The sequence below is a fragment of the Oryza brachyantha genome, chromosome 4 (assembly GCF_000231095.2).
Source record: "Oryza brachyantha chromosome 4, ObraRS2, whole genome shotgun sequence".
Lineage (NCBI taxonomy): Eukaryota > Viridiplantae > Streptophyta > Magnoliopsida > Poales > Poaceae > Oryza > Oryza brachyantha.
In genome coordinates this window covers 785,275-812,590 of record NC_023166.2, presented here as the reverse complement: position 1 = coordinate 812,590, position 27,316 = coordinate 785,275, and the positions used below count along the sequence as shown (strand labels likewise).

Below are 27,316 nucleotides of genomic sequence, written 5' to 3'. Positions count from 1 at the left end.
GCTCGGCGACGACAACGGGCGATCCACGGCTCCTGGCGACGGCGCGGGTGGCCCGACGGTGGCGGAGGGGAGGGAGAGGGAGTGAGAGGGATGGAGACGCTCACCGACGGTAGCGAAGGCGTCGATGCGTCGGCGAGGCGGCGGGATGTCTGGTGACTGCCGGCAGCAAGGGAACCCAATGGAGGAAGGCGAGATCAATCGGCGGCAGCTACGGGATTGGGCATGGTAGTGTGCGGGAAACGGGCGCGGCGGCGCGCGATGGGGGTATTTAAAGGGGGTGGCAGCTAGGGCTGGGGAGGCGGTTAGAGGCCGGTTTGGCCACGGGGCGAAGGAGGCAGCGGTAGCTGCGACGGTGATGGAGTCCGCCTCAGCCAGGGCAGCGGTGCGAGCTGGGTGACAGGCTGACAGGTAGGTCTGCCTATCAGGGGGAAACGAGAGGAGGGACGCCGGACTTTGCAGGCGACGCGGGAGCTGGGCCGGCTGGCTAGCTGGCTGGGCCGAGGAGGAGGAGGGTGTGGGGGAAGAGGAGGGGAAAAGGGTCGGTGCGGCTGCGGCCGACCCGAGAGAAGGGGAGGGAGAGGAAGGAGATTTGGGTTGCGGCCCAAATCCGAAAAAAAAAGAAAGGAAGGAAAAAGCGAGGAAAAAGGAGAAAAAGAAAAAAGCCATACTTTTTGCCGAGTTCTAAATTACTTTTTGGAGCGAAATTTTATACTTTGTAATTTGAGTTTGAATCCAGTTAATGCTTTGCGGACTTCGAGTTAATTAAATTAATTCTTTTTAGGGGTTTTTTGTAAGTTAATTAAGCCATTTGTTAATTAACAATTTCTTTTACGGTTTTAGGTTTAGGAAATAAACTCCGGATGTGATAGTATTGCACCTCCCGGTGGCCTGAACCTGTATAATTCCCATTGTCTTCCAGAATCCCGTCGGCAAGGAACTGACCTCTGCATTTACTCATACATTCGCATTGAGGTTTTTTGGACCTCAACCTTGCATCCCTGGGCCGAACTGATAATGGGGGTCCCACGGATCCCCGCTTGAGGAGCTCACGCTCAGACAGCTAGCGCGTCAGGTAGGGGGTGCGTTGTTTGGGGTTTGAAACCATCGTTTCTCACCCTCTGGGAGTGCGCAACGTCCTCTTGGTCATCGTCTCCCTAGGCCAACCATGGCGGAAGGAGCAGAGAATGATGTTTCGCCGCCACCACCTTGCCAACCGGTGAAGAATGTGGTGGTAGAGGACATGGTGGATACTAGCAACGTCGCGGATAGGGGCAAATCCAGTCCCCACTACCAGCATTGCAGATGCCGTCGTGAGTCTCCTCCGCCACCATCGCCAGTCGGCGCCCCAGGGGCGGGTGGAGGCCCGGCAGTAGAGCCAGCCGCTACGGCCACCGCGGCCGCCTCCGACTCCCGCCCCAGCAGGCATACCGGTAGACGATGAGGCGTCCAGTAACACCGGATCTAGGGGCTAACGCGCAGCGTTGGCTGGATGATGTGGCCAAGTTGGTCACGAAAGCCTCTAATTTTCACCATCTTTGAGAAGCTGGTGAAGCCTAGGCCACCAAGGAACTCAAGAAAAATTCAATTCTCGTAAGTACTGAAATACCATATTCACTGCTTGTCAAGGGGTATTGTTGTAGTTGTTGTCGAAAATGCACCAGCCACTTTTTTATTTATTACTTGCATGCATATAAATAAATAAGTTTTGACTGTGGCTTTAACCACATAGAAACTGCATTATTCAGAACAGACATGTGACACATAGCAATGCTACCATAGCATTTGAATCGATCTGCGCCTTCATTTGTAGGTACCAGTGACTGTTTGATCAGCTAACAATGTCGATCGATCAAATCAGCTAGGAAATCTTGGAGTAGATGTCATCTATCACGATGCGAACAGCAATGGGGATGCGAACCCAGTGGCTCCCGCCGTCGTGCCACGCCAAGCTCCCAAACCTGTAGTCACCCTGCACCCTCCTCGTCGCCCTGAAGGTCACCCTGAAGCTCTGCACCCTCCTCTCCTTGGAGAACACCAGCACCGGCGGCTCGACGGCCATCTCGACGCCGGCGGGCGCCTGCAGGAACGCCCTGTAGACGGCGTTCACCTGGCCGCCGACGTTGGTGACGGTGCGCGTGGCGGCCTGGAACGTCCTGAGGTTCGGGATGGCGATGGATGGCAGGTTCAGGTCGGCGACTGAGCCTTTCGCCGTGGTGCAGTTGTCGCCGGAGCCTAGTCCTCCCATGCAGTTGAAGAACTTGAAGTAATCTGCTGGGTTGATATCGTAGATGAGGCCTGGGTCGGCTGCCATGTTGGGGTTCACGAAACCTGCTCCGTAATCGAAAGGATCGGCGATCTTTGGAACTCTTCCATTAGCCTGAATCGGCATCCCGTTGTTGTCATAGCTAAGCGCTGCATGTGAAGAAATGCAATGTTCAGAAATATTTAGCTTAAGTTGCACCAATTTTCGGTTCAAATTCAATTTTTGTTTGGATGTACGTTTCGTTCGAAATTGTCATCGATCGGAATTGTGGAGATCGTTTTCCGTCCAAGTTACCAAAGGCAATGGAAAATTAATGGACTCCACGGCTTGATGGCTGGTTTAAGCCAAAATGTTGACTGTTCATAAGTGGAAGGCATGCAAGGGTTACGAATGATCATCAGAGATGATAAATGACAGGTTATTATCTTCCTGACGTGCAACTAAATTTGTGGTGATGCCTTCGAGATGACATTGTGTAATGCCCAGCCCATTGGTACGTAATCTGGTTTAGCCCGTGTGCGTGTTCTTGTTCCTATTTCAACCCATGAGACCCATGCGTTCGTCAGATGGGATTAGTCCCATTTAGCTCAAGTGTTCGTTTGGTGCTATTAATCTCATATGGGGAGTTTAGATAGATAGGTTTGGGCTAGCTTATCACCGCAACGATACTATCTCGGGGCTAACCATTTTAGATGAAGCGGGGATAAAAATGTAAGTAGGATCCTAGCTAAGTGGCTATACTGAACATATAAGTTAGATGCTAGGTCAACGTGGACCCACTCAACATATAGAATGGATTTGGGTTGAAGTGTTACAGATATGCTTGCACGTCAGGAAGGAATTCCACAAATCAGATGTTAGTCCTTTTCCCCTGATCATAGTTGAGATGGATATTGCCAAAGCAGTTAAAAAACTGATGGAAATGGGTTGATGCCTTCATGGTAGATAGTAGTGTTAGAGCAGGTATAATAGTAGGCTATAAGCTAGCTATAAGCATATTTTAAAGAGATGAGAGGGAGAGAAGAGAAGTGGACTGCTAATTTATAGCTAGCTATAACAAGTGTGTGTATTACATGTGGGACCATGTATTAATGTTTTGTAAGTGACTATTATATGAATTGGCTATTAGATTGACTATATATGAATTGGAGCCAGTAGTTGGTGCATATGACGTAAGGGGTCCAAAGATTTGATAGCTGCCAATGGCAATAAGCCAGTTAGAATGCAAAAAAAGTTTAAAGAACAAAACGTGTACTGAACCCATGCGTTAGCATTTCTGGTCTATCCGTTATATTTCTGGCTTGGTCATCAAAGTTTTCACTTTTAACGAAGTTAATGTAATACATGTAGTCATGATTTAAAGTTTGATAAAAAAAACACTAAATTTAAAATTAAAAGTTAAATTTTTGGTTTATAAGCGTAAGCAAACGTGAAAATGTTACCTGTAGTCATGATTGCAGATTTGAGGGCAGCAGGTGACCATTCAGGATGCAGGGACTTGAGCACCGCAACGATTCCAGACACATGGGGGCAAGCCATGGATGTCCCAGAATCAAAATGATATGGAATACCACTATAAGATGGTGTCTTTGGTGAGGCCGCTAAAATCGCAACCCCTGGTGCAGCAATGTCTGGCTGCAATTTTATATATACAACATTATCATGTTAAGATAACAACGGAATATATGTTGACCATTGGTGAAACATAGATAGAGTCAACTTGTTTAAAATAGCAACTAATAGTTCTGATTGCATATATATATGGTACCTGCAGATAAATAGTTAATTATTAATTCCTAGAAAATATTAGCGGCTAAGAGCAATAAAACTGTAGCTTCTTTTAAAAATTTTTTCCCTGATTAACTGAGCTGAACTACAAATTGTGAGGTTGCAGCAGAGCCAACCTTTCCAAGATAATGCTGTTAGAATCTAGAAGAGTATATATGTTAATGAGCAAACTTATGTGGCTATACATGTTGTCGGATCACAGTATATATGACGTGCACTCTCGACAGGCCATTGTTGCGGTTAACAATATTGCATAAATTAATGTGGTGATTATATATATGAACCATTATATATATATCAAGAGTAGAAACTGTAGCTAATTAATTTTACCTTGAGGACCCCAGGATAGATAGGACTAGGCCCTCTGGACGAGAAAACTGCTACTTGTGGGGCAGATACTTCAGTTCCGATTGTTCTTCGGGTTTGTGATATCTTCACTTTTGGGTCGTTATCACTTTCTCTGTAATAATTAATGGTACGTATGTATTGAAACAAAATAATAATAATAATAATAAAAGATTGCTTGAGTATGGAATGGAAGTAAACAAAGGCAGTTAATTAATTAAAATGTTTTGAAATGCACTAGAGCGTTGGTCTTTCGTAACCCACGTGCGCGTTTCCTAAACTATTAAACGGTATTTTTTTTATAAATTTTGACAGTTAACCTTATTATTTATAACCTACATGTACTCGTTAATCCTGTAGGCGATCTCGTAGTCAACAGCGACAAAGGGAACAGACACCAGAATGGTGTCCCCCAGAACCAAGTCGGTGTTGTACTGAGGCAAGATCACCCCAACGCCTCCTTGCTCTTTCACTGACTTTGCGATGCTGTAGTAGTTCGGCTGCTCGTCGTACTTCTCTATGAAGCAGAACACAATCTTCCCCTTCACCTTGCGGTCGATGTTCTCGGCATTGCAGCTGCAGGAGCACATCATGCATGTTATAAAAACACACACACAAAGAAATATATATATATATATATATATAGCAAAACTAATATGTACATCACTTAGAATAAGTTATTTTATGCCCCCTCTCCTCATAAGGCCCGACCCTCCCCCATCCCCTTCCAAAGACCCAAAACCCCTCTTCTAGCCTGGTCAAAGTTCTCTCCCGCTGGTCAAACCCGCCCTTTGAACTTTCTCCACACCGCACCTTTGTCAACACCCGTCTATCTGAAAAATGCAGTAGCACGAAGGCAAAAATACAGTAACATGTCTTATAAAATACAATAACAACGTCAGAATATAGTCATGACGGATCTAGTTTTTTAAATCGCATTTTTTATCCATTGTGGTGAAAATGGTTTTAAAAGATAATATAAAACACATGATATTGCTCTCTAAAGATTTGGAATATAATCTTTTAGCTCACTCACATGCATTAGTTGTACTGTAGCAACAATATGCAGTCATAATGTTACTGTACTTCTGTCGTGATGTTACTGTACGTTTATCACAACGTTACTACAATTGTACAACACATGTTACTGCACGTATATCGCGATGTTACTGTACTTATATTACGATGTTACTATAATTGTGTTGTAATAATACACATATTTCATTACAACATAACGTTATTACTACATAGAAAACGCATTGTTACTGTACTTATAGATATTTCTTAAGATTTCGAACTTTAAATAACTTTATCTCTCATCTCATATATTATTTTTTTAAAACTTTCGTACCATATTGTTTGGAAAAATGTTTTAAAAAAGTAGATCCCTCATAGGTATGTTTCGACGTTGTTACTGTAAATTAGTCATCGTGTTACTGCATTTTTATTATGGTGTCATAAGGGGGTTGACCCAGCTCCAAGGCCTTATATATACATATATATATATATATATATATATATATATATATATATATATATATATATATATATATATATATATATATATATATATATATATATAGAGTTGCAACTCACGGGCTACTTCATGAGTCGGGGTCCAAAAACATATCAAATCACCTCTAAATTTCGATTTATATAGCCCACTAGATTCTTCATATCAAAATCTTGTAGCACGTAAAAAATTTTCATTTTTGGAGATTTTTAAGTATTTGTTTGAGATGTTTAAAAGTGATAGCACTATATTAATAAAATAATCAATGTGTTATCTATCACTTTTAAAAATCTCAAACAAATACTTAAAAATCTCCAAAAATTTAAAAAATTTGTGTGCTACAAGGTTTTGATACTAAGAATCTAGTGAGTCATATAAATCGACATTTAAAGGTGATTTGATATGTTTTTGAACCCCGACTCAGCCCATGAGTTGCAGCTCACCGTAGCTATAATATATATATATATATATATATATATATATATATATATATATATATATACATATATATATATATACATATACATATACATATACATATATATACATATACATACATATATATATATACATATACATATATATATATATATACATATATATATATATATATATATATACATATATATATATATGAATATACTCCTTTCGTCCCTAAATATTTGACATTAAATAAAACGAATCGTCAAACATGTATAAAAAAATTCAACGGCGTCAAATATTTAGGGATGGAGTTAGTATGTTGCATGGTTACTAAACCAGTCTCGCTATACGTACCACTCAATTTTACTATTTGCGTACGACTAAACAGTTCAACTATTGATTAGGCAAAGGGGTTAATTGAGTGCTACTGTAGTCGTTAATTGTTGAGTCGTACGTAAGTCGGATAATTAAGTCGCACGTATAGCAATTTTCTTACTAAATAATGGAGCAAGCTAGGCCCCATTTGGTACAAGCACCTTCAGATTTGAGACTTTTTAGAGCTGGATATTTCTACAGTCTCCACAAAAATTGATGCATCCTGAACCAGTGATAAAATATAAAATATTTAATACACTTCAGTTTAACTTACAGACTTCAAATCTAGCATAGATCTGGGATTTAAAGGTGTATGTACCAAACAGGACATAATGGCTAGCACTTGTTGAGGGATTAGTGTATATATTTTTCTTTTCATTTATTTTCTCTTTTTTAAGTATACTATGGTGTTTGAGGTAACCGAGATTAAAGAACTAAATGATTATCTATTTTTATAATAGCTATTTAATGGTACAACAGAATTTACTACTTTCAAGCAAAAAAAATACTACTTTAGTAGCTTTAGATGAGTAACTTTTATATATAATAGTTTTGCACGAAAAGTATTGTTTATGAGATTAGAAAGTGTACTGCAAAAAACCAAATCCACATTTAAAAGAAGAACGCAGCCTATATATAGATTTTTTTTTATTTTTTAAACCTTTTTAACAAGTAATTTTATTACTAAACCACCGGACAAAAATTTTTCAAAACTGAACCTTTTGGCCACGTCAGTATTGGTGACGTGACAACACAATGTTGTCACTTAGTCTAATCGACATATAACGCCAATGTTGGTGGCGTGGCCAAAAGGTTCATACGGAGAAAATATTTTCCTCGGAGGTTTAGTAATAAAATTATTTGTTAAAAGGTTTAAAAAATGAAAAAAATCATATATATACCATGTGGTATTCAACGGACGGTTACATTTACAGATGTTTTTTCAGCATCAGTCGAGAAATTAAGTATCAACTATTTAAGTTACTCTATCCAATTTTTAAATTTGTCGTTGTTGACTTTTAATTTAATCCACATTTCACTGTTGATCTTACTCAAAATTTTATATAAATATATAAAATTAAAAGTCGTGCTTAAAATTTTTAAGTAATATATTATGTACATATTTTAAATAAAACAAATGTTCAAACGTATACTTGAAAGTTAACCGTAAGAAAAAAAAAACAGGAGTATTTGATTTCGAACACTTACTCTTCACCCGTGTAAGAGTGTATCTCAGTGAACTCACTTGCTGGCTCTCCTGAAAAGACCACGGATTGTGCCTGCACGCATCCAACATTCAACATTGGTGTGAATTTATTAGATCGAATTCACACATCTCTTTTATATATATATATATATATATATATATATATATATATATATATATATATATATAACGTCTAAGATAGAGAAATACTTCATATATCATATATGTTTCTGTTCTTTCCCAGTAAGGACAAACTCCATACATATATTCATATCATTCGTATAAGATTTAATGGTGTCTATATTTCTGTTGGATGAAAGAATAGAAATATGTGTGAAGGTGTTTCTGTATTATAGACGTGAAGGAAGTATATATATTTGTATAATGTAAGAATATATTGAAACAACCGGAAGGCAAAATAATCTATATTAATATATATATATACCACAAAGTTGTCATTATTTCCCAAGGTGATAACCACAGGGAAGGAGCGATCCATGGTGGTTGCAGCAACCGTGAGCAGCCACGGCGACGAGTTCTCCACCGTCTGAGCGATGGGCCCGTCGTTCCCGGCGGCGTACACGAGCGGGATGCCCTTGGCGACCACATGCAGCGTGCCGGGATCCTCGAACGGGCTGCCGAGGGAGAGCGACAGCACGTCGACGCCGTCATGGACGGCGTCGTCCATGGCCTTCAGCTGGCCGGCGCCGGAGCAGCCGCCTCCTTTCCAGCAGGCCTTGTAGACGGCTATCCGCGCGCGGGGCGCTCCGCCGCGAGCCGTCCCGGCGGCCAGCCCGACGACGCTGGCGTTGCGGACGACGTTGCCGCCGGCCGTCGACGCCGTGTGCGTGCCGTGGCCTTGGACGTCCCGGGGGGAGAGGACCTCGTCGCTGTCCATCCTGCTCCGGGCGTCGTCGTCGATGTACCACCGTGCGCCGATGAGCTTCCGGTTGCAGCTCTCGGCACCGAAGGAGGGGCCCACTTGGCAGATGCCTTTCCATTTCGATGGTGGGGGCCCATATCCTTCGTCGCTGAAGCTTGCTGACTCCGGTGTGATACCTACAACATGCCAACATACATACACATGGTAGGATTCATATGTGTAATGGAAATTTATGCCTTTATTTTTCGCTTACGTTTATGCTTATGAGTCATAATTTGAATTTTCAACCTTAAATTTAGAGTTGGTTTTTGAGTTTTCTCATCAAACTTTATTTTTTTAGCTTTAGATCACTAAGAACACGTATATAAAATTTTATTCACAAATTATTTTTCGTTTATAAATATACCGTTTTGCTTATTTCTTTAAAAAGCCAAAAGATGGGCACCTTAGAAATTATGGGCCTCATCTTTTCACTTTTTTATCTGTTTATAAGACAAAATTTAAATTTAAAGCTTAAATTTGGTGTTGATTTTATAATTTGATAAAAACACACATAAAAAAATTTTATAAATTATTTTTCGTTTCTAAATATGTCGTTTTTATATATACCTGTGTCAATCACACCAATGATGATTCCATCCCCAGAATTAGCTGTGGCAAGTAGGCCATTTGGCTGCCTGTAGTCCATTCCAAGGAAATCCCAGCTTCGAGTGGTATGCAACCGGTGGATTTGGTTCTCTCTCACGCTCACCACACCAGGCAGCCCTGTGATTGCAAACTTCCAATTAGAAATGGTCAAAACACTTTGTTTTCTTCCGTTTATAAATATCAGACCTCAATTGCTGGCTTTTGGAAAACGAAATGTTTTACCTTTCGTCGCATTCAATATTTACGATAAATATACAAAAGTTAATCATTCTTAATGTATCTTCGACGATAAAATAAATGACCCAACATCATATCCTAAAGTTAATAGTTATTTATTTAAAAATAAAGTTTGTTCATGGTGAATATACTCAGCATGAATTGTTAGTTTTTTGATCTCTAGAAGAACAAGGGAATTAATAATTAACCTCGTATCTTGGTCGCCTGTGCTTTTGTGAGCCTTGCAGCGAAGCCCGAGAAACTGTATCTGTAGCTGTACACAATCGACTCGAGAGCCTCCTTTTTGCTTCAAACAATAATTCGTCATATAACAAGTGAGTATTGTAATTAAGAAAAACTTTACCATCTCTAGAAAAATATTAGTAGGTGATAATTTTTACCCTAGGAATTTAGTAACTGGTTCTAATTTGTTTTACAAATAAATATGTGGCGCCAGGTGACTATTAAAATGCTATCTAATTAATTAAATCACAGCATACGAGTGGATAGATGCCTAGTAGGCATAAATTTTGGGGTGATTTTTTCGTTAATTATGCACTTAATTGTCCTATTTAATATAATATATGCTTGCCACCTCAGTCCATGTTTCTATGAAACTAATGTTTTATTTGTGACCATCGCCTCATATAAGCCTTTCTAAATTCTTGTTGCATAATTCGTTGGTTGTCATGTACCCATTGGCTAGCTATAATCAAGCTTTTGGCTAAGGAATCTTCCACTGATCATTCACAAACATTGTCTCTTTAACTTTGACCACTTTTTTTTATAATTTAACATTGTCTCATTCACAAACATTGTCTCTTTAATCTTCCATCCAACTTGCAATGAGCAAAAATGTATCATATCACTTGTTAAAATAAGAGCTATTAATTTCTAAACGACTGAGTAACAAAGAATCTTTCAGTCGAGCGTGTATATATATGCATACATACTTACCTTCCGAGAACAGAGGCGAGCATGTCATGATGGGAATCGGTGATGAGATCAGCATCATCGTGTTGTCTCTCCCCAAGGTAAACAATGTATATCTTCAAATCAATTATTATGGTTCATCAATCAGCAATTCATGCAGCTCCTCGTATTGTTACTATATTCATATATAGGTCTAGCATAAGTATAACTATAAAGAACGTTTTTACGATCTTCGAGAATATTTTTCTACATACTATTGTTAATGTTAAGAACCTTCGTAGCGTAGTGTTCCCGGTATAACTTTAAAACCGTTAAAAACCCTAGCGACAAACATGATATGTATGGTGACTACAAGAAATGGAGATGGTAATCGAATTGGTTGCATGTCATACCTTTGTTGGTGGTTCGGTCTGCTTGAGAGCGTGCAGCAACCATGGCGGTTGCAGGAAGAAGTGGAGAAGAAAGGTGAGAAAAATAGACTGCTTTGAGAGACTCCACATCTATCTTTCTGCAGATCTTTGAGCTATGTATGGAGCATATATGCAACTCATGTCTGCCCTCTAGCTAATTTATATATACTCCTAGATGGATCAATTACATTATGTCCATCTCAACAGAGACATTGCGTTTTGCATATGCGTGTGGCAGTGTGTAAATGGAGCAGTGGGCCATAGAAATAATTCAGCTCAAGTCAATGTTTCCTATTATGAAAACGAAATCTAATTGTTTCGATTCTCATAGGCTGGTTAATTCCTTCTCTACAAAAGTCCTTCTCGACAAAAGGAGAGATATATCATCGCGAGTCAAGAACAACAAACAACGTGGATATCGAGGGCCGGCTAGCTAGTAGTAGGTTAAATATATGCTCTAATTTACTAATCTCTAACTTTAAATGTCTGACATATGTGCCCATATCTCATAGACTCATTTGTCAATGGTTTATGTCAGACTCATCCTACTGTATAATAGTTTAGTTTAGTACACCATCAAGTTTCTTGTGTTATGCATATGCTTTGTGAAGAAGCGGAGTAGGTGACTTCATGTATCACAGTACCGTAATAGCATTAGAACGTTGTGAAATAAAAAAATTATAGAAGGGAAAATTAAGATGTAAAGTTTTTGTTATTGTATTAATGTTTATAAAAGCGATGGCCACTATGGTTCATCCTCATTGTATTTTGGCACTGAAAATAGATAATACTGATGTAGTAAATCAATTTTATTTTTCTACATGATATATTCGATAGTAATTTATGGCCTTGTATAAATTTAGAATATACGTGTACTAAAAAGGAGAACTTGCCTAATTTATGGATCATTAATTAATTAATGCGCATGACGATTGATGTATACATCATGCTGCGATGTGCACGGTGCACCATTGACAAAAAGTAGTGATACCAAAGAGTGCCTCCACATGAAACATTGGATCCTTAAAAAAAGTAGCATTATTTCTACAGGGCAGCAAATAGATAGATAAAAGTCCAAGAGCATTAGCTGCATTCTAGGGCATAATGAGTGTGTTCCAAAACTCCTTGTGCATCCTCAGTTTGTTCTAATCAGAGGGAGAGTCTATCATTCCACTATATCGAGAGAGACGAAAGGGAGGCGACGGAGGGGTAAAATGGATATTTCATATCACTCGTCCATGCTAGCGGATGGAAATTAATGTTAGGCTAGATAATCAAAAGTGGCAAAAGATGAGAAACCTTATACCTAGTGACAAAAAAATTCAATTACAAAATCAATTTTTGCTGGTAGTTAAAACTTATTTTCACACACGGGCAAAGCACTGGCCTAGCTTCTTTTATCTATAGAAATCTATATTTTTATAGGCGGGTGCCGCAACCGGCTAAGAAAAACAATACCAATTCTCATATGTGTGCTTATTAATGGCCCGCATGAGAAAATGATTTTTTGTATTTTGATTTTTAGGCACCAAAATAAAACAAAAAATATTTTCAACTACACGTTGACAAACCCATATTTCAAGTAGTACTATTTATTTCAACAAAATATACATCTGTGTCACTTAGTATGAGATTCAAACTCAAGTCCTCACCTATCCTTACAAGCACTGCAAGATACTGTATTTTGAGACTTAGCCTCTTCTAAACTTACAATACTTACAATGTGCATAAGAATTATTGGATAAGATCTCCATGATACAATCATGTTTTTTACCCCCACAATATCTACTACCAACCATTCCTGCTGTTTTTATCCAATAAGTGGTACAATCATATACGAAAATGTTTTTTTACCTAATACTTCCTTTGTCTCAAAATAAGTAAATATTTTGACCAATTTCAGAAATATTAACTATCACATTATAAAATATTTTAGCCTTTATGTATACTAAATTAATAATGAATCTAGACACACACATATAATTTGAAACGGATAGAGTACTCAATTAAAACTATCTCTATGCTCTGATTTATTAACCCATTTGATAATGAAAAGATGTGCTAATGTGCTTCCCTAGTAGGTATAATAATTGTGTATATCTCTATTCGTCACTTGTCCAAGAATGGAGAGACTACCTTTGAGTGAATATTGGCCATTTATTTGTTATCCAGGGGTTCAGAGAGTTGACTATACTACACCAAGTAGTACTAGATATTAATAGCAGAATTTTAGATTGGATAGATTTGGAAACAAAATGCATGGGAAGAAAGTAATTCTTATTTTATACCGGGCATAAGATCATAATTGCCTTCGTAGGGACCATGCATGTCGTCTGTGCAATGGTTTCTGCTTATGATTATAGCCAAAATTTTAAATTTTAAATTTAGAGTTGATTTAGGGGTTTTTTTTTCATTGTATCTTATTTTCAGCATTGACTTTTAGATTATTAAGAACGCATATATAAAAGTTTAATTCATAAATTATTTTTCGTTTCTAAACATTCGTTTGGCTTTTTTTTGGTTAATTCGATCCATGCCATTGGAAATATTCTGATTCATAAAAATGTCATTACTATTCCGGATATCGGTCTGGTGCCATCGTAATTCTTCTAAATTTGATTCATGCCATTCTCTAACCCCGTTGCCTCATTTTGACCGTTTGAACCAGTTTGTATTTTCGTATGGACCATAATGCCCCTAACCATATGCCTCAGTTTGACTCCACAGCGGCGGCGGCAGGAGGCGGACTCCGCGGCGGCAGCGGCCGGAGTTCTTGAATTTTGCGAACCTACCTATTGCTTAGGAAGGAATGAGTTTTTCAGGATCTAATTCGATTCCTTCAAAAATAAGAATTCTTTTGAAATCCATCATGTTCTAGAGGAGGCATAAAAGAATTTACTATTGTGGGGATCGAAGCCCAAAAGTTTAACTTTTTCCTAAAAGAAGAGAAAATAAAGCAGCTCAATCGAACAGCTTAAGACCGGCATGTACATCCTCGCAGTGTCACATGAGCAGCACACACGACCGGCAGACGAGCGACGGCGGCGAAAGCAGGCACAGCTCCACCGACGCCGGCCGCGTGCACGCCACATCGACCCTCATCTTGGCCCAGTCCAGCAGTGTCTGCTGTCATGGCTGTAGCCCGGTGAGCGCATGCGCGACGTACCCGTACGTCGACCACGCCGTGGTCACCAGCGTGTCGGAGAAGCTCAGCAGGTAGATCTCTACCAGGGCGTTGTGCGCCCGCGCCTCCACCGTGGTCGAGTCCGCCTACGCCACCTCTCGAGTCCGCCACCGAGCAAGCCAGCGGTCGCCGCTGGTCACAGCCGTCTAGCCCACCTCCGGTCGACGCCGACGCGACCGCCGCAGCCGAGCCCATCCCCAGTCGGTGCTACTGAGTCCACCTCCAATTGACAAGATACGGTTGCCGCCGCCCCACCGCCTCAGGTAGCCACCGCCCGCTGCCCCACCACCGCTGCAGAGTCCTCTAGGGTTTGTGCTCGTGTGGAGAGGGGATGGATGCCGATGCCGATTTGTGCATCTCTCTCTTCATCCATTCGATCAAGGCTAAAAGTGTCCATACCAAAATACGAGTTGGTTCAAACGGCCAAAATGAGCAACGGGGTTAGAGAATGGCATGAAACAAATTTCGAAGAATTACGATGGCACTAGACTGATATCCGGAATAGTAATGGTATTTTTATGAATTAGAACATTTCCGATGGTATGGATCGAATTAACCATTTTTTTCCCTAAAAATATCAAACAGTCACCCTTAGCTTTTAGTAGTTCAGAAAAGGTGCACTTAGAAATCAAGAAATCAAGAAACAATCTAAATTGTTCCATACAAAATAAACGCAGTCTAGTAAACGGAAGGAGGAAGCTCAAAGCAAGGACATGGTGACCAAGTGATGTGGACACTGGACACCAACATATGTTTGGCGCTGAGACTGCAGGTCTTCTCATCATAAGTGCATAGATAATTTCAGCCTTTCAGAAACACAGATCGTATGATTTTATAATTGTTGGAGCCCGGGAAGAAAAGGAGGGATGGATTTATGCATACACTATGTCTGAACTCTGCCCGGCCTCTGAATCAATACAGCAATTTCACGCGGTTTCACTGCAACCATTCAGATCTCGATTGAACGCCCAATATTATTTTTTAATTTATTTTAGAGAAAGTGTACTTTAATCATGCATCTATATCCGGTTGGATATATGCATCTATTTTTTTTAAGTTTAGGCTTAGCACCTTAAATAACACAATCTAAAATCTATGCTTCTACGAAGATTTAAACTCAGGAACTTAGGTGATATGCAGGTCGCCGCAACCAATAGGTACATGCCCTTACCGATTGAACGCCCAATATAGCTTTCAGATCTATAAAGGTTAAAGTTTGAAGGTGACATAAATCAGGTCCACCTCTATGCCCAAAGTGGGCTAAAATCTATCAAAGGATGGCCGGCATGCATCACGCATCATCGGCCAGTGGGCAACTGTGGTGATAGGGCATCCATCCCTTGCCGACAAAATGGGCAGAATTGCTTTTACCATATATTAAGTTACATTTTATATTTGATTAACTTAATATTTAAAAGTTATGGTGGTGTGAATAGTTTGTTTTATTGGTTAGTTCTATATTTTTTATTCATTAAATTTAATCTGTATATAGAATCATGTTTTTTACCCCCACAATAGATTTACTTTCATTTTGTTTCAACATACCTTTATAATTTGTCTAAGAAGTAATTTAATTAAATATGAAAGCAATTTATATATATATATATATTAAAGTATTTTTTATAAAAAAATCATATGTCATCTTGTTATAAATTTCTAAATAAAAAATATAATGATATAGTCGGATCGTAATTCATTTAAGTAATTTAAGAGGAAATTTTCCTTGAAGCTTAGTTTGGTAGGAGTATTTTCTTTGCTCGATCGATGAACTAGCAGCGTGCACTAGTTAAGCCTAATAGTGCACGTGCATTCTGAATTTCCCATTAATAATATATAGAACATTTTATGATTATTTGCTCCCTCCGTCTCAAAATAAGTAAGTATTTTAGGGACAGTGATGACACTTTATGAGGGGAGAAAAATGACCAAGATGTCTTTTGTTATTAAGATATGTTTTTTATGAATGTGTACCCGAGGATAAAATAGAAAGGCATTTGAAGGAGGATGATAGGTGGTAGAAACCGTACAACAAAATAACCGCTCGCTTATTTTAGAACAAATAGAGTATTTTTGTGAAAGATATATATTATGGCACACCTAACGTGTGGTAATTATAATGCTACTGAGAGAGGTTGACCATCAGAAATACTCTACCTGGAGGCGATCATGACCATCTATGAAAGCACCCTCCCACTGTTGTACACACTAGCATATATATGCGCATCATCCACAGTACACGCCCTGAAGGAATATGAGACTTCAAGGATCCAATTTGTTCCATTTGGAGCCACTTTTCTGTATCACTAGTTTTTGCCGATGCTGCATCTTTCACAATATGCATGGCAGTATGATGTATCTCGATCAATCGTCATTATTTAATCACAGTTCCGTCAAGCAAGTTCTCCTTTTACCAAACATATTCCAAGGACATGAATTAGTATATACATAAATAAAAAAAATTCGAATTACCCTCTGAACTATATAGTATGAATTATCCCCCATAATTTAACTACTAAACATTTTATGCCCTAAACTCTTCAAACCGTACATGTGGCAGTCTATTTAGCCATACATTTTTAAAAAATTAATGGGACCCACTTGTCAGTTCTTCTTGCCTCTTCCTCTATTCCCATCATATATATCCTGACTCGATATGAGTAGGCGATGCTAACAACGGAGGGTGGAATTCAACAACGATGTTGCTTCCTCTTTCACTAAGATGTTAACAACAGAGGCTATAGAAACTAACATGTGCTAATGACGGACTAATTAGACTCAAAAGATTCTTCTCGCTGTTTCCAAGCAGAATCTGAAATTTGTTTTGTAATTAGACTACGTTTAATACTTTAAATGTGTGTCAAAAAACTTGATGTGATGTTTTTACAAAAAATTTTTGCAAACTAAACAAGGCCTAAGAGCATCCTCAACAGCTCATCTATCTCATCCTCTATCCTGAAAATAGAGGATAGAGACTTCAAATTGAGCTCCAACAGAACGGTCATCCTATCATCTATTTTTAGATGTCATCCATATTAGGAGAGAAAAGCTTCATATTTGGATGATCTCTCTCCATCCTCCAAAGAGATATAGAGGATGTCATATATGGATGATCTAGTGGAGTACAAAGAGATATGAAGGATGAAAAGTTTAGATGATTATTTAAATGAAGATATGGATGACCAAATTTAGATGAGGTGATGAGAAGTCGTAGAAAATACTGGCAAGTGATGGGAGGTGTCTAGGCTGCAGATCTAGAAGGGAGACGATGCATCTGAGTAGTAGCTCAAGGTGCTCGCCGACACAAGCTCCGTGTCTCCTAGCTAGCCTCTTCCACCCACCCAAGCTTGAGGAGATGATGCCATGTGAATGATCTCGAGACACAAATTGGGAGAGAGGGGAGATGCTGCCCTATCCAACCTATACTGATTTCCCTAAGAGGAGCTTGATCCTAGTCTCTGTTAGCTTGACCAAGCTAGTCTCCTCCTCTTCCCCATCACAGGGGAGAGAGCATAGAGCGATATATAGGTAAGAGACATAAGGAACACGTGTATTTGTAAGAAAATTCCGTATCCTTAATTATTGGATTGCCACATGTGCCAGCTCATGCCTAATCCACCAAAAATTAGTGTTTGTAGTTAATTCGTCTGATTTGAAAAGTTGGATATGTTGAAATTTTGGGTTTTCTAGTAGTTTAGATGTCTATTCAGACATTTTCCAATATATTATCCAAAAATAAAATTGATTTTTTTAAATCAGTATATGTTTTTTAGAGACAATAAACATAGAGGATGATCCACAGTGTTACTCCTTACATTTGAACACAAGAAAAAAAATACCTAGTACTTTCTCCAATATGTCTGTTTACCCCCTTCTTCATATCCTTTTTTATCTGGGAATATGCTAAAAACCTTTTTTGCTTTGCACCATTGCATGTGTGCTCTAGTGGTCCTGTGGTCCCCACCACTCAGCTCTCCACCTCTTGGAAGGCATCTCAAAAAATAAACTGGCCCATGATCCACAGATAAATGCAACTCCCTCCGTTTTATAATATAAGATGTTTGACTTTCTTTTTATCATTTGTCTTATTCAAAAAATTATAGAAATATCATTTATTTTGCTTGTGACTTACTTTATTATTAAAAAAACTTTAAGCACGACTTGTTATTTTTTTTACATTTGTACTAATTTTTTTAAAAAGACGAATGGTCAAACGTTACAATAAAAAAGATCAAACATCCTGCGTTATGAAACAGAGGTAGTACCTAGTACTAGCTCCCCATAATATCCAGCAGGTGCTCCTTTGTTGTTGGGATTTCAATAACCTCTCAAGTCTCACCTGATGTAGATAAGGAGCTAGCCATCCATCATCCTCTTCCCTTTAATCAAAGGCAAAAACATGCATGGGGAGAAAGGCTAAAGTTTGAAGGTGACATATATAAAATCAGGTCCACCATATGGTGGCCAATTAATGAGAGTTGCATGCATATACAAGCTCTTAGCCCAACATGGCCGGCATGATATATTCTCACAGTGGCTCCCTGTGGATGGATATGTGTGATGGTAGGGCTGCCATCCATGCCTATGAGAATATGCTGAAATATTAGTACCTATGTTTTTGTGCTTCTAGGATATATAGTTATATTATTGTCGCTTGGCTATCCTATAGTTATATTATTGTCGCTTGGCTATTTAGGAACCTTTTCCAATGAATGAATGCACCTATTCCCCATGATAATTAGTGGAGTAATCACATGATATCAGTTGCCAACTATAGAGTGTATATCTTGAAGTATAACATATATATAGGGATAATCCTAGCTCTTCTACTATGAGCTAGATGCATGTGTGGTCATGGTCAGGATTATTCATCGTAGTTAATTAACAAGCTAAGAATTTCTTATATTGGTAAAGATAAATTGTATGGAGCCATGGTTTTGAGAGTGTACCCTTTCAGCAATTTTATAGTCCTTCAGAAGGTACAGTAGGTATTAAAATTTCAGTGTAAAATTTTGGTACCTCTCGGTACCTAGTTAATAGGAGGTACCAAATTTTGTATTAAAATTTTGGTATCTCTTAGTACCTACTCAAGTACTATAAAATTGTTCGTACTCTAAATTACACTAAAAGCACAAAAACACTTAGGACAGCCCGAGGAAGCAAAACATCAATCATCACCAGGGGGCTGGAAGGCTCCTGTGTATCAGGAACAACCCAGTAAACTACCCAGTGATTTCTTAAGCACAAGCACATGGGAGCTTGTAGTGAATATACAACAGAATAGGGGAAATTAATTAGCTGTTATTTTCTGTCACTGTTCATCATATATATGGTACTATATGATTGCAAAGATAATGAGATCCCACTCAGACAGACAGGCACTCACTGCAGCAAATCCTTGCTGGGATTGCCCAAGATTCTAACCAAAATGTTCTTTGTAGAGTCATGTCTAGCTTCAGTGAGCGAAGCCTTTATGTCACCGCTACTAATTTTAGGCACCGTTCACAAGTGACATGTTTAAATTGTCTAATTAGCGTACGTAAAACGAAGAAAGTCATTAATATATAATTAATTAAGTATTAGCTTTTATAAACTTGAAAAATGAATTAATCTGATTTTTTTAAACAACTTTCATATAAAACTTTTTTCTAAAAAATACACCGTTTAATAGCTTGGAAAATGTGCACACGGAAAAAGAGAAAAAAGTGTCCATGGTTGGTCGGTTTCGAACGCTCCCTTAGCGCTCTACATAGAACACACTGTTTTTTCCTTTGGGTCTGTGGTTGAGTAAAGATAGGAACAGACCATTTTTAAGTTGGTTTCATTGGTTTTTTCTTCTTGGTAACTTTTAAGGGTTAATAACTTAATTAATACTCCATCAGTTGAATTTACGATATAAAATTTTCTAGTCTTGTCTATTTATACGAATGCTAATGAATTTAGACACATATATAAATTTTATACATTTATCGATATATAGATATAGACAAAGCTCGATCGTTTTATGATATGAAATCGAGGTAGTGGTATTATTGATGTATATATATCTTAGGACTACATATAGAAGTATATATCCTGTCTGGACTTATCAGTTTCTACACATTTTGCGTTAAAGACCCAACAATTGGACCGTCGACAAAGTTGACAATATGCCTTTCTGTTGTTTGGACTTGGGTAAAAAGTTACTGTGTGAATTCCGTTGTCGCATCTGTAACTTTTTCCCCATTTTGGAGGGTTTTACTCCAGTTTCAGTTTCTTGTATCTATTGATCGATCGAGCCAAGCTGGGTCGCTCCTCTCTGTCATCGGCTGAGCTTCCTTCCTTCCCCGACGACGCAATGAGCGATGGTGGCTGCTCAAGGGGAGGGAGCACCTCGTCGCCATGGGAGCATGCACTGCACACAGGCCTGAAACCATTGCAGCAGCAGCAGCAGCAGTGTCTGCCTGAGCTGCGCAGTCACCACCATTGCCATGCGCTTCAGCGCTATGGGCTTCCTTAGCTGCTCTCAATCAAACAGGATTAATTGTTGTCCCCGACGTTCCATGTTACAAGACTGACTTTTTAGGTTCGTCTAGATTTTATCCAGGTATTAATATATATATTTTACATTGTGTCTAGATTCATTAACATTAGTATATATGTGAATCTAACCGATATCATAAAGTTCTTACATTATGGAACGAAGATAACAACAATTATTTAGAAGATTACAACAAAGTAGAACATACAGAAGAGTCATGTCTCTCTCCCTCTCGCTCACCACAAGCTTACAGCTCACGCCCTCCGCTAGCTAACGGGCCCATTCCGGCCCATTCACTTTCTTATTCGGCCTTCTTTCCCTGCGAGGTCTGTACTTCCTCCCTGCGCTGGATTCGTATCCTGTAGCTCATCCGGCACATCACCAGCCTTAGTGTTTGGCAGCATCATTTTCTGTCTCCTCCTGCGACAAGAGCAAGGAAGACCCAAGATCGATCGATCTGTAATGGTACAAGGCAGGGACAAATTGCTCTAATCTATGAACAAAAGTAATTAAAATTGGATTAAACTAATCCTCTACAATGGCAAATCATGGATGGGCAAGGCATTTGCTGCAGAGAATAGCATCTTGTCCAAGCCCAACGAAGACAGTGAGTCAAACGATTAGTTCTTTATTGCAAGATACATTTTTCTTCCTTGGGTTTCAATTCATTTTTCCATTTGCAGCTTGGGGAACTTATGAGTTTGTGAGAAGTGGGGCTCTTTAACAACCTGATTACACATCAAACTAACAAAAATCAATAGGGCAATCCCTAATAATTCCAAGTCACTTAATTGGTCAATTTCAGGTCCTAAATTGCTTAGATTCCCTTTGTAAACACATAATTAGTTAAAATGTATGGAGTAGTATATTCGAATAAGTACTCCATAATTGTTTATATTGGGGTATAAATCTGAAATCCTGGCCCCAATTTGAGACATGAAGTAATATATAAAATAATGTTTGATGTGTTTTTCAATAGAAAGGTGGAATGTCCTAACGTAAATGTAATCCCTTCTTTCTATAAAAGGTGAATTGTGGTTGAACCACGTCACCTGTAATTCTCAGCCGTCGGATCTGATCTGGACGGTGCGGTCAGACTCCTCCTCCTGCACGATGCGCACGCACGGACACCTCCTCCCCGATGCCACAGGTACGCGTTCTTTCTCCCTTCTCCCTTCTCCTGCGCTCCTCCTTCTCCGATCCCCACCATGGCGCCAGATCCGGCCGCCGATCTCTCCGCGCGCGCCAGGCCGCCGTCCTCCTCCCCGATGAGCACGCACGCACGCACTCCTCCTCCTCCCCGATGCCTCAGCGCCCCCAGCTCCACCGCCGCCCCCCGACAACTGTGACCGACCCTCGCCGCCGGCGAATCCCGCCGCGGGGGACGCGGAATGGCGCTGGAGCTGAGCCTGGTGTCCACGGCTTCCCCGGCCGGCGGCGCGGCGAGCCCTCCCCCGCCCGCCCCGCTGGGGAAGGAGCAGCAGGTGGCCAGGGTGGGGATCCTGCTGCAGATCTCCATGCTCGTGCTCTCCTTTGTGCTCGGACACGTCCTCCACCGCCACCGGTTCTACTACCTCCCCGAGACCAGCGCGTCTCTCCTCATCGGTACGACTACTACCCTAGCTGTCAAGGATCGTTTTGTTTGTGGGATTTAGAAGTGAGATGTTCCGATGGAGAAAGTCTGAGATTGATATTTGTTTCCGATGTTCTGCAAATAGTGTGCAAGTGTGGATTTCAGTGCTAATTCTAGGTGAATGCGCAAATGAGCAGGAATTATACTAATAATGCAGATAATCCATTTTCCTACTTTTGCCAGTGCGGTAGCTTTTCTACAATAAACTTAATCCTAGGTGAAACTTTTCATCGAAATTATCAGGAATCACACTGTTAATTCAGATAGTTCAATCCGGAGATGCTGCATGGTAGCACTCAATGTCTCAATTTGTCTACTTTTGGAACTCATTTAGTTCGATACACATTCTTTGTAGTCATTGCATCATATTATTACTGGAGTTAGCCCTAACTAGCTAAATTATATGGTACAGGACATCACAGCACATGGTTTTAGAACAGATGTATCAAATATGGGTAAATTTACTATCAGACAATTTTAGCATACTTGAGAATATTTTGCAAGATAACATAAAATTTAGAGTAAGATGGTGGTATTTTTCAGGTATTAGCAAGGGCTGTACATTTAGTAGGTACAGAGTTTGCATGTGTGAGGCCCAAAAAATAGAGGCCTCAAATCTACCATTGGTATTCATTGCAATACTTAACTAGAAGAAGATTACAAGTCCCAACAAAACTAAAAAGGATAAAAACCCAGCTAGCATATCTGCTGCCTAAATCCTCGATGGCTCGATGCCATCCAGCAGCAAAGCCAGCAACACATTCCATAGTCCCTAATTACAAGTTCTAATCTCTGTTAGTTTGTAGTAGCAAGAAGAGCACAGGTATATCCCTGTGCACCTATCCTTCCATTCTATAAGTTCATTGTGCTTTCACAATCTAGGATTATTTTTTTCCCTGCTAAGTCTGAAATTTTAGTATTTTGCTTTCGTACTACATTTACAGTTTTGCATTAATATTTCACATGTTCCTAAAAATCGTAAGAAATAGTATACGTTGAGGTTCTATGATTAAGCAAAAGTAAGTGCCACGCCCAAGCCAAGATTCACACCACTATCCTTTGGCTTTTGCTTATGTTTAAAGTCAAAAATTTGAATTTTCGGTCTTAACTTTAGAGTTGATTGATATTTACTTTCTCCCTTAATTACTTCCTCCCTTAATCACCAACATTTACAATAGAAACTGCCAAATTAATTGGGTCAGGAGGTGCAGTGGTTAATTAATACAATTCATGTGCCTCTTCCTATTTGTCTTTTATAATTCTCATGCAAACCTTTTGATAGGCCTCTTGCAATCCAGCCTCTCCTCAAATCCATACCTCCCTCACATCAACCGTTCTGTGTGCAAGCCTCAACCCTGCACCCCTTCATCCTACAAGCGCACATGATTGCACTCGAGTCATGTAAGGTTAGTTGTCGACCAACTTTATCGATTCTATTTACTGATTTTATATGTCTGAATTGGTTATTTGCCTTGAGTATTGATTTCAATTTCTAAGAAAAGTGTCAATTTATTCTATTTGGTAAACCTGAACTGTTGTTTTAGTTCGTTTATAAGAGATTTGTGATTCATGCATCCTATACTTATATGTTTTAGCACTCCAATTTATTTCAGCAGTTGGGAAAGACCCAAAAGATTGTTATATAGCTGTCCTGACATAGCGAGGAGTAGCAACTTACTCGGTATGTATTTTGTTCAGCGCATCCTACACTATTCATGTTTTCCCTACAACTTTTTATGCAGCCCATACTTATATTCCCTAGAACTTTAGTTTTTTTAAGCACTTCAGAAAGTTGATCAAAATAAATTGGAGTCAGTATGTTCGCCATATTGTCCTCTTGACAAATCAAGGACTAGTATACAATAGGAGTCAGTATGTTCGCCATGTTTGTTCCCATAGAGTTAAATGATGTTCTGCCTGCAAACATGCCTAAAGCTAGCACCTGTTCGCTTGGCCAAATTTTGATATTGTTTGATGTGTTCAGTTTACAGGTTTATTAAAATGATAAAGCTTTAAGAATTGAAACTTCTGAAGCGCCCAAGCCAAGATTCACACCACTATCCTTTAGCTTTTGCTTATGTTTAAAGTCAAAATTTGAATTTTCGGTCTTAACTTTAGAGTTGATTGGTATTTACTTTCTCCCTTAATTACTTCCTCCCTTAATCACCAGCATTTACAATAGAAACTGTCAAATTAATTGGGTCAGGAGGTGCAATGGTTAATTGATACAATTCATGTGCCCCTTCCTATTTGTCTTTTATAATTCTCTTGCAAACCTTTTGATATGCCTCTTGCAATCCAGCCTCTTCTCAAAAGTTTCAATTTATTCTATTCGGTAAACATGAACTGTTGTTTTAGTTAGTTTATAAGAGATTCCTGATTCATGCATCCTATACTTATATGTTTTAGCACTACAATTTATTTCAGCAGTTGGGAAAGACCCAGAAGATTGCTATATAGTTGTCCTGACATAGCAAGAATCAGATCGTGATAAAGATAAAGATCAAGGTACTTGCAGCATATATTTGATAAGTCTAACTCATTACATTCTATTCCCTGTGTAATATAGGATCCACGGATAAAATTGTTTGTTTTTCCTAAGATCTCGGCATAAAACAATAGTGAATAGAAATTAGTGTTTCATGTGTGTTTTCCAGCAAGTTCAGTGTGCATATTTTATCTTTTCTAATGTGCCCGCCGCAACGCTCGGGGTTTCATCTAGTAATTATAATACCATTGAAGCACGGTTGCGAGGCGTAGTGTGAATAACTTTTTGTGCCTAAAGTGTCGGTCATTTTTGGGCCCAAAACTCTAGAAGCCATACAAACGGCCCATAAGTGAAAGAAAAAAAAAACGTTACAATATATAAAGCTTAGAACCAGCTTAATTGCTTGAGTTGACACACTGCGAGAAAATGAAATCTGCATACAACAGCAAGTCTAGCAGGGATCCTAAACCTCCGAAATTTACACTATCTGGCACTTTTTTGAAAAGTTATTACAAAAATAAACCGGTTTTAAATTTTTTTTTAAAATAATAAACCTAAGACACGCCATAACCTAACTAGGAGCTACATATCGAAAATGCTTACACAATAAACACATTGCAAGTATACGAATATTCCTAATGCATAGTTCAATATGTATTTATGCTCTATTTCTATTTATACCGCAATAACCACCTAGGGTTCATATGAAACCATATCGTACCATATACAAGAGATTGCCAATGGGCTTGGTGCAGACCTCGCTGACTCAGCGAGCTAGGTCAAGCTCAGTCATTCGGGGCATCTAGGTGTCCGAGACCTCGTGCTAAATCCCCTGGCATAGAGATGCATGACCTCCATGCCTGTTGTGTGACGCGGAGTGGATGGTTCATTTTTTAAATAAGTTTCCAAACCAGTTTATTTTCGTAATTACTTTTCAAAAAAGGCTAAATAGTGCCAAAACCGGCTTAAACCTAGCTCCTAAACAGTGTATAAGGGTTAATTTAAGAAAAATAGATCTAGCAAGAACCCTTCTATAACCCCTAAAAAGAGATGGCCTTATGTACCAACTAATTGATAAAATCCCAATGTAAAAAAAAAAAGAGTTCACAATAAACTCAAATGAAACAGAATCATTTTATGAAAAAAAATTAAAAACAAATTCAAATTTTGAACTATAAAAATTATTATTACATCCATACATGAGTTTTTACCAAGAAATTGAGAACCAAATTATTTATCATTTGAATTTAAATTTTGGTTAAAATATTGTGTGAATTTCATCAAATTTGATTTGCAATTTTATTTTTAAAATTATGGCCAAATAATTATATTCCTTTGTTTTTTTACATATCATTCTTTTTCAGTTGAGAATTTTGCTTTTATCAGTATGAGTACAAGAATAAGGAGTAATATAGTTATCTTGGAAAATATTTTCGGTCAACAGTCAGCTACAGACGATAAAAGTAGAACTCTGGGGCATCTCACATCTAGGTGATGAGCAAAATTCAAAGGCACAGTAAAAATTGAGCAAATTCTTATGGGCATGTAGGGATTTTTCTTTAATATATTATAATCGCTTGCCACTTAATGATGTTGTGAATTTCTCCATGTTTCTATAAGGTCGTGTTGTGTGTTAGCAAAGTTGTTATAGGTTGATTTCTATTCACCAATATGCTCATGTGGAGTAGCATTTAAAATCCTACAAGTTATTTAATTGATCTTATGATGATCCTTTTGGTAAATTTGAGTGTTTTTCTCTCAAAGAAAGTTTCTTTCATACCATTACATAGGTCAAGTTTCGCAAAATGCCTTCCTTGAAACCATCTAGATAACTAGCAACGGAAGGCCTTCGAGGAGGCGGAGCAACGACGCTACCGTCAAATTGGAAGGAGAGGTTCAAGAAGACTCAGGCCATATTTTCTGTTTGGATACGCAGTAACAGATTAATATACAATTAATTAATTATTAGTTTTTAAACATTTTAGGAACCTTACGTGTGGAAAACGAGGGTATGGTTTAGTTAACAATGGGAAAGAACAACGACCTCAATCGAAAACATCAATATGAAGAGTTTCTAAAATTCGCTGACGTGAATCGGTTAGGCTCATAGCAACCCTATTGGATGTCAATATTTTATTATATGAAAAATCATCAGAAGGGGAGGGCTATGCAGTGGAGACTATGGATTTGAGTAGAAGGCGAGGGAGATCGCCGGAGGCTTACCGGAGATAATTATGGATCTGTCTACACTTGAGTGGTGAGCGTAGTCCCTGTTACCTTCGTCCCATAATAACTTTATTTTTTTTTCATGTCCGATATTTAACTATTCATCTTATTTAAAAAATTTGCACAAAAACTTAAAAAAATTAGTCACGTGTAAAGTATTATTTATGTTTTATCATCTAGTAAAAATAAAAATATTAATCACAAAAAAAATTAAATAAGACGAATAGTCAAAACATTGTATCAAAAAACTGAAAAATGATCTTA

General features: G+C 38.8%; 1 protein-coding gene and 1 long non-coding RNA gene across 2 annotated transcripts; one reads left to right on the top strand and one right to left on the bottom strand.

The window, feature by feature from the left end:
• Positions 1–1,632: 1,632 nt before the first annotated feature.
• Positions 1,633–11,150, bottom strand: LOC102699680 (subtilisin-like protease SBT3.9). The gene is made up of 10 exons (XM_040523143.1): positions 10,987–11,150; positions 10,619–10,710; positions 9,871–9,968; positions 9,407–9,562; positions 8,360–8,973; positions 7,917–7,987; positions 4,736–4,972; positions 4,382–4,511; positions 3,706–3,898; positions 1,633–2,412 (listed from the first exon to the last, which is right to left on the bottom strand). The coding sequence occupies exons 1-10, from the start codon at positions 11,092–11,094 to the stop codon at positions 1,859–1,861; spliced, it is 2,253 nt and encodes a 750-aa protein (XP_040379077.1). The 5' UTR covers positions 11,095–11,150; the 3' UTR covers positions 1,633–1,858.
• A 10,710-nt stretch (positions 11,151–21,860) lies between these two features.
• Positions 21,861–26,084, top strand: LOC102711421. Its single transcript, XR_423374.3, has 4 exons — positions 21,861–22,310; positions 23,621–23,744; positions 23,952–24,019; positions 24,766–26,084. It is a non-coding gene; the product is annotated as an uncharacterized LOC102711421 (long non-coding RNA).
• Positions 26,085–27,316: the final 1,232 nt, after the last annotated feature.

What these genes read in the sequence shown, in the direction of transcription:
- LOC102699680 (XM_040523143.1), bottom strand. Translation starts at nt 11,094, where the DNA reads ATGTGGAGTCTCTCAAAGCAGTCTATTTTTCTCACCTTTCTTCTCCAC. An exon ending in ACAGGCGACCAAGATACGAG is followed by an intron (nt 9,563 to 9,870) that starts GTTAATTATTAA and finishes TTGCAATCACAG; the next exon opens with GGCTGCCTGGTGTGGTGAGC. An exon ending in TCTATCCTGGGGTCCTCAAG is followed by an intron (nt 3,899 to 4,381) that starts GTAAAATTAATT and finishes ATAAAATTGCAG; the next exon opens with CCAGACATTGCTGCACCAGG.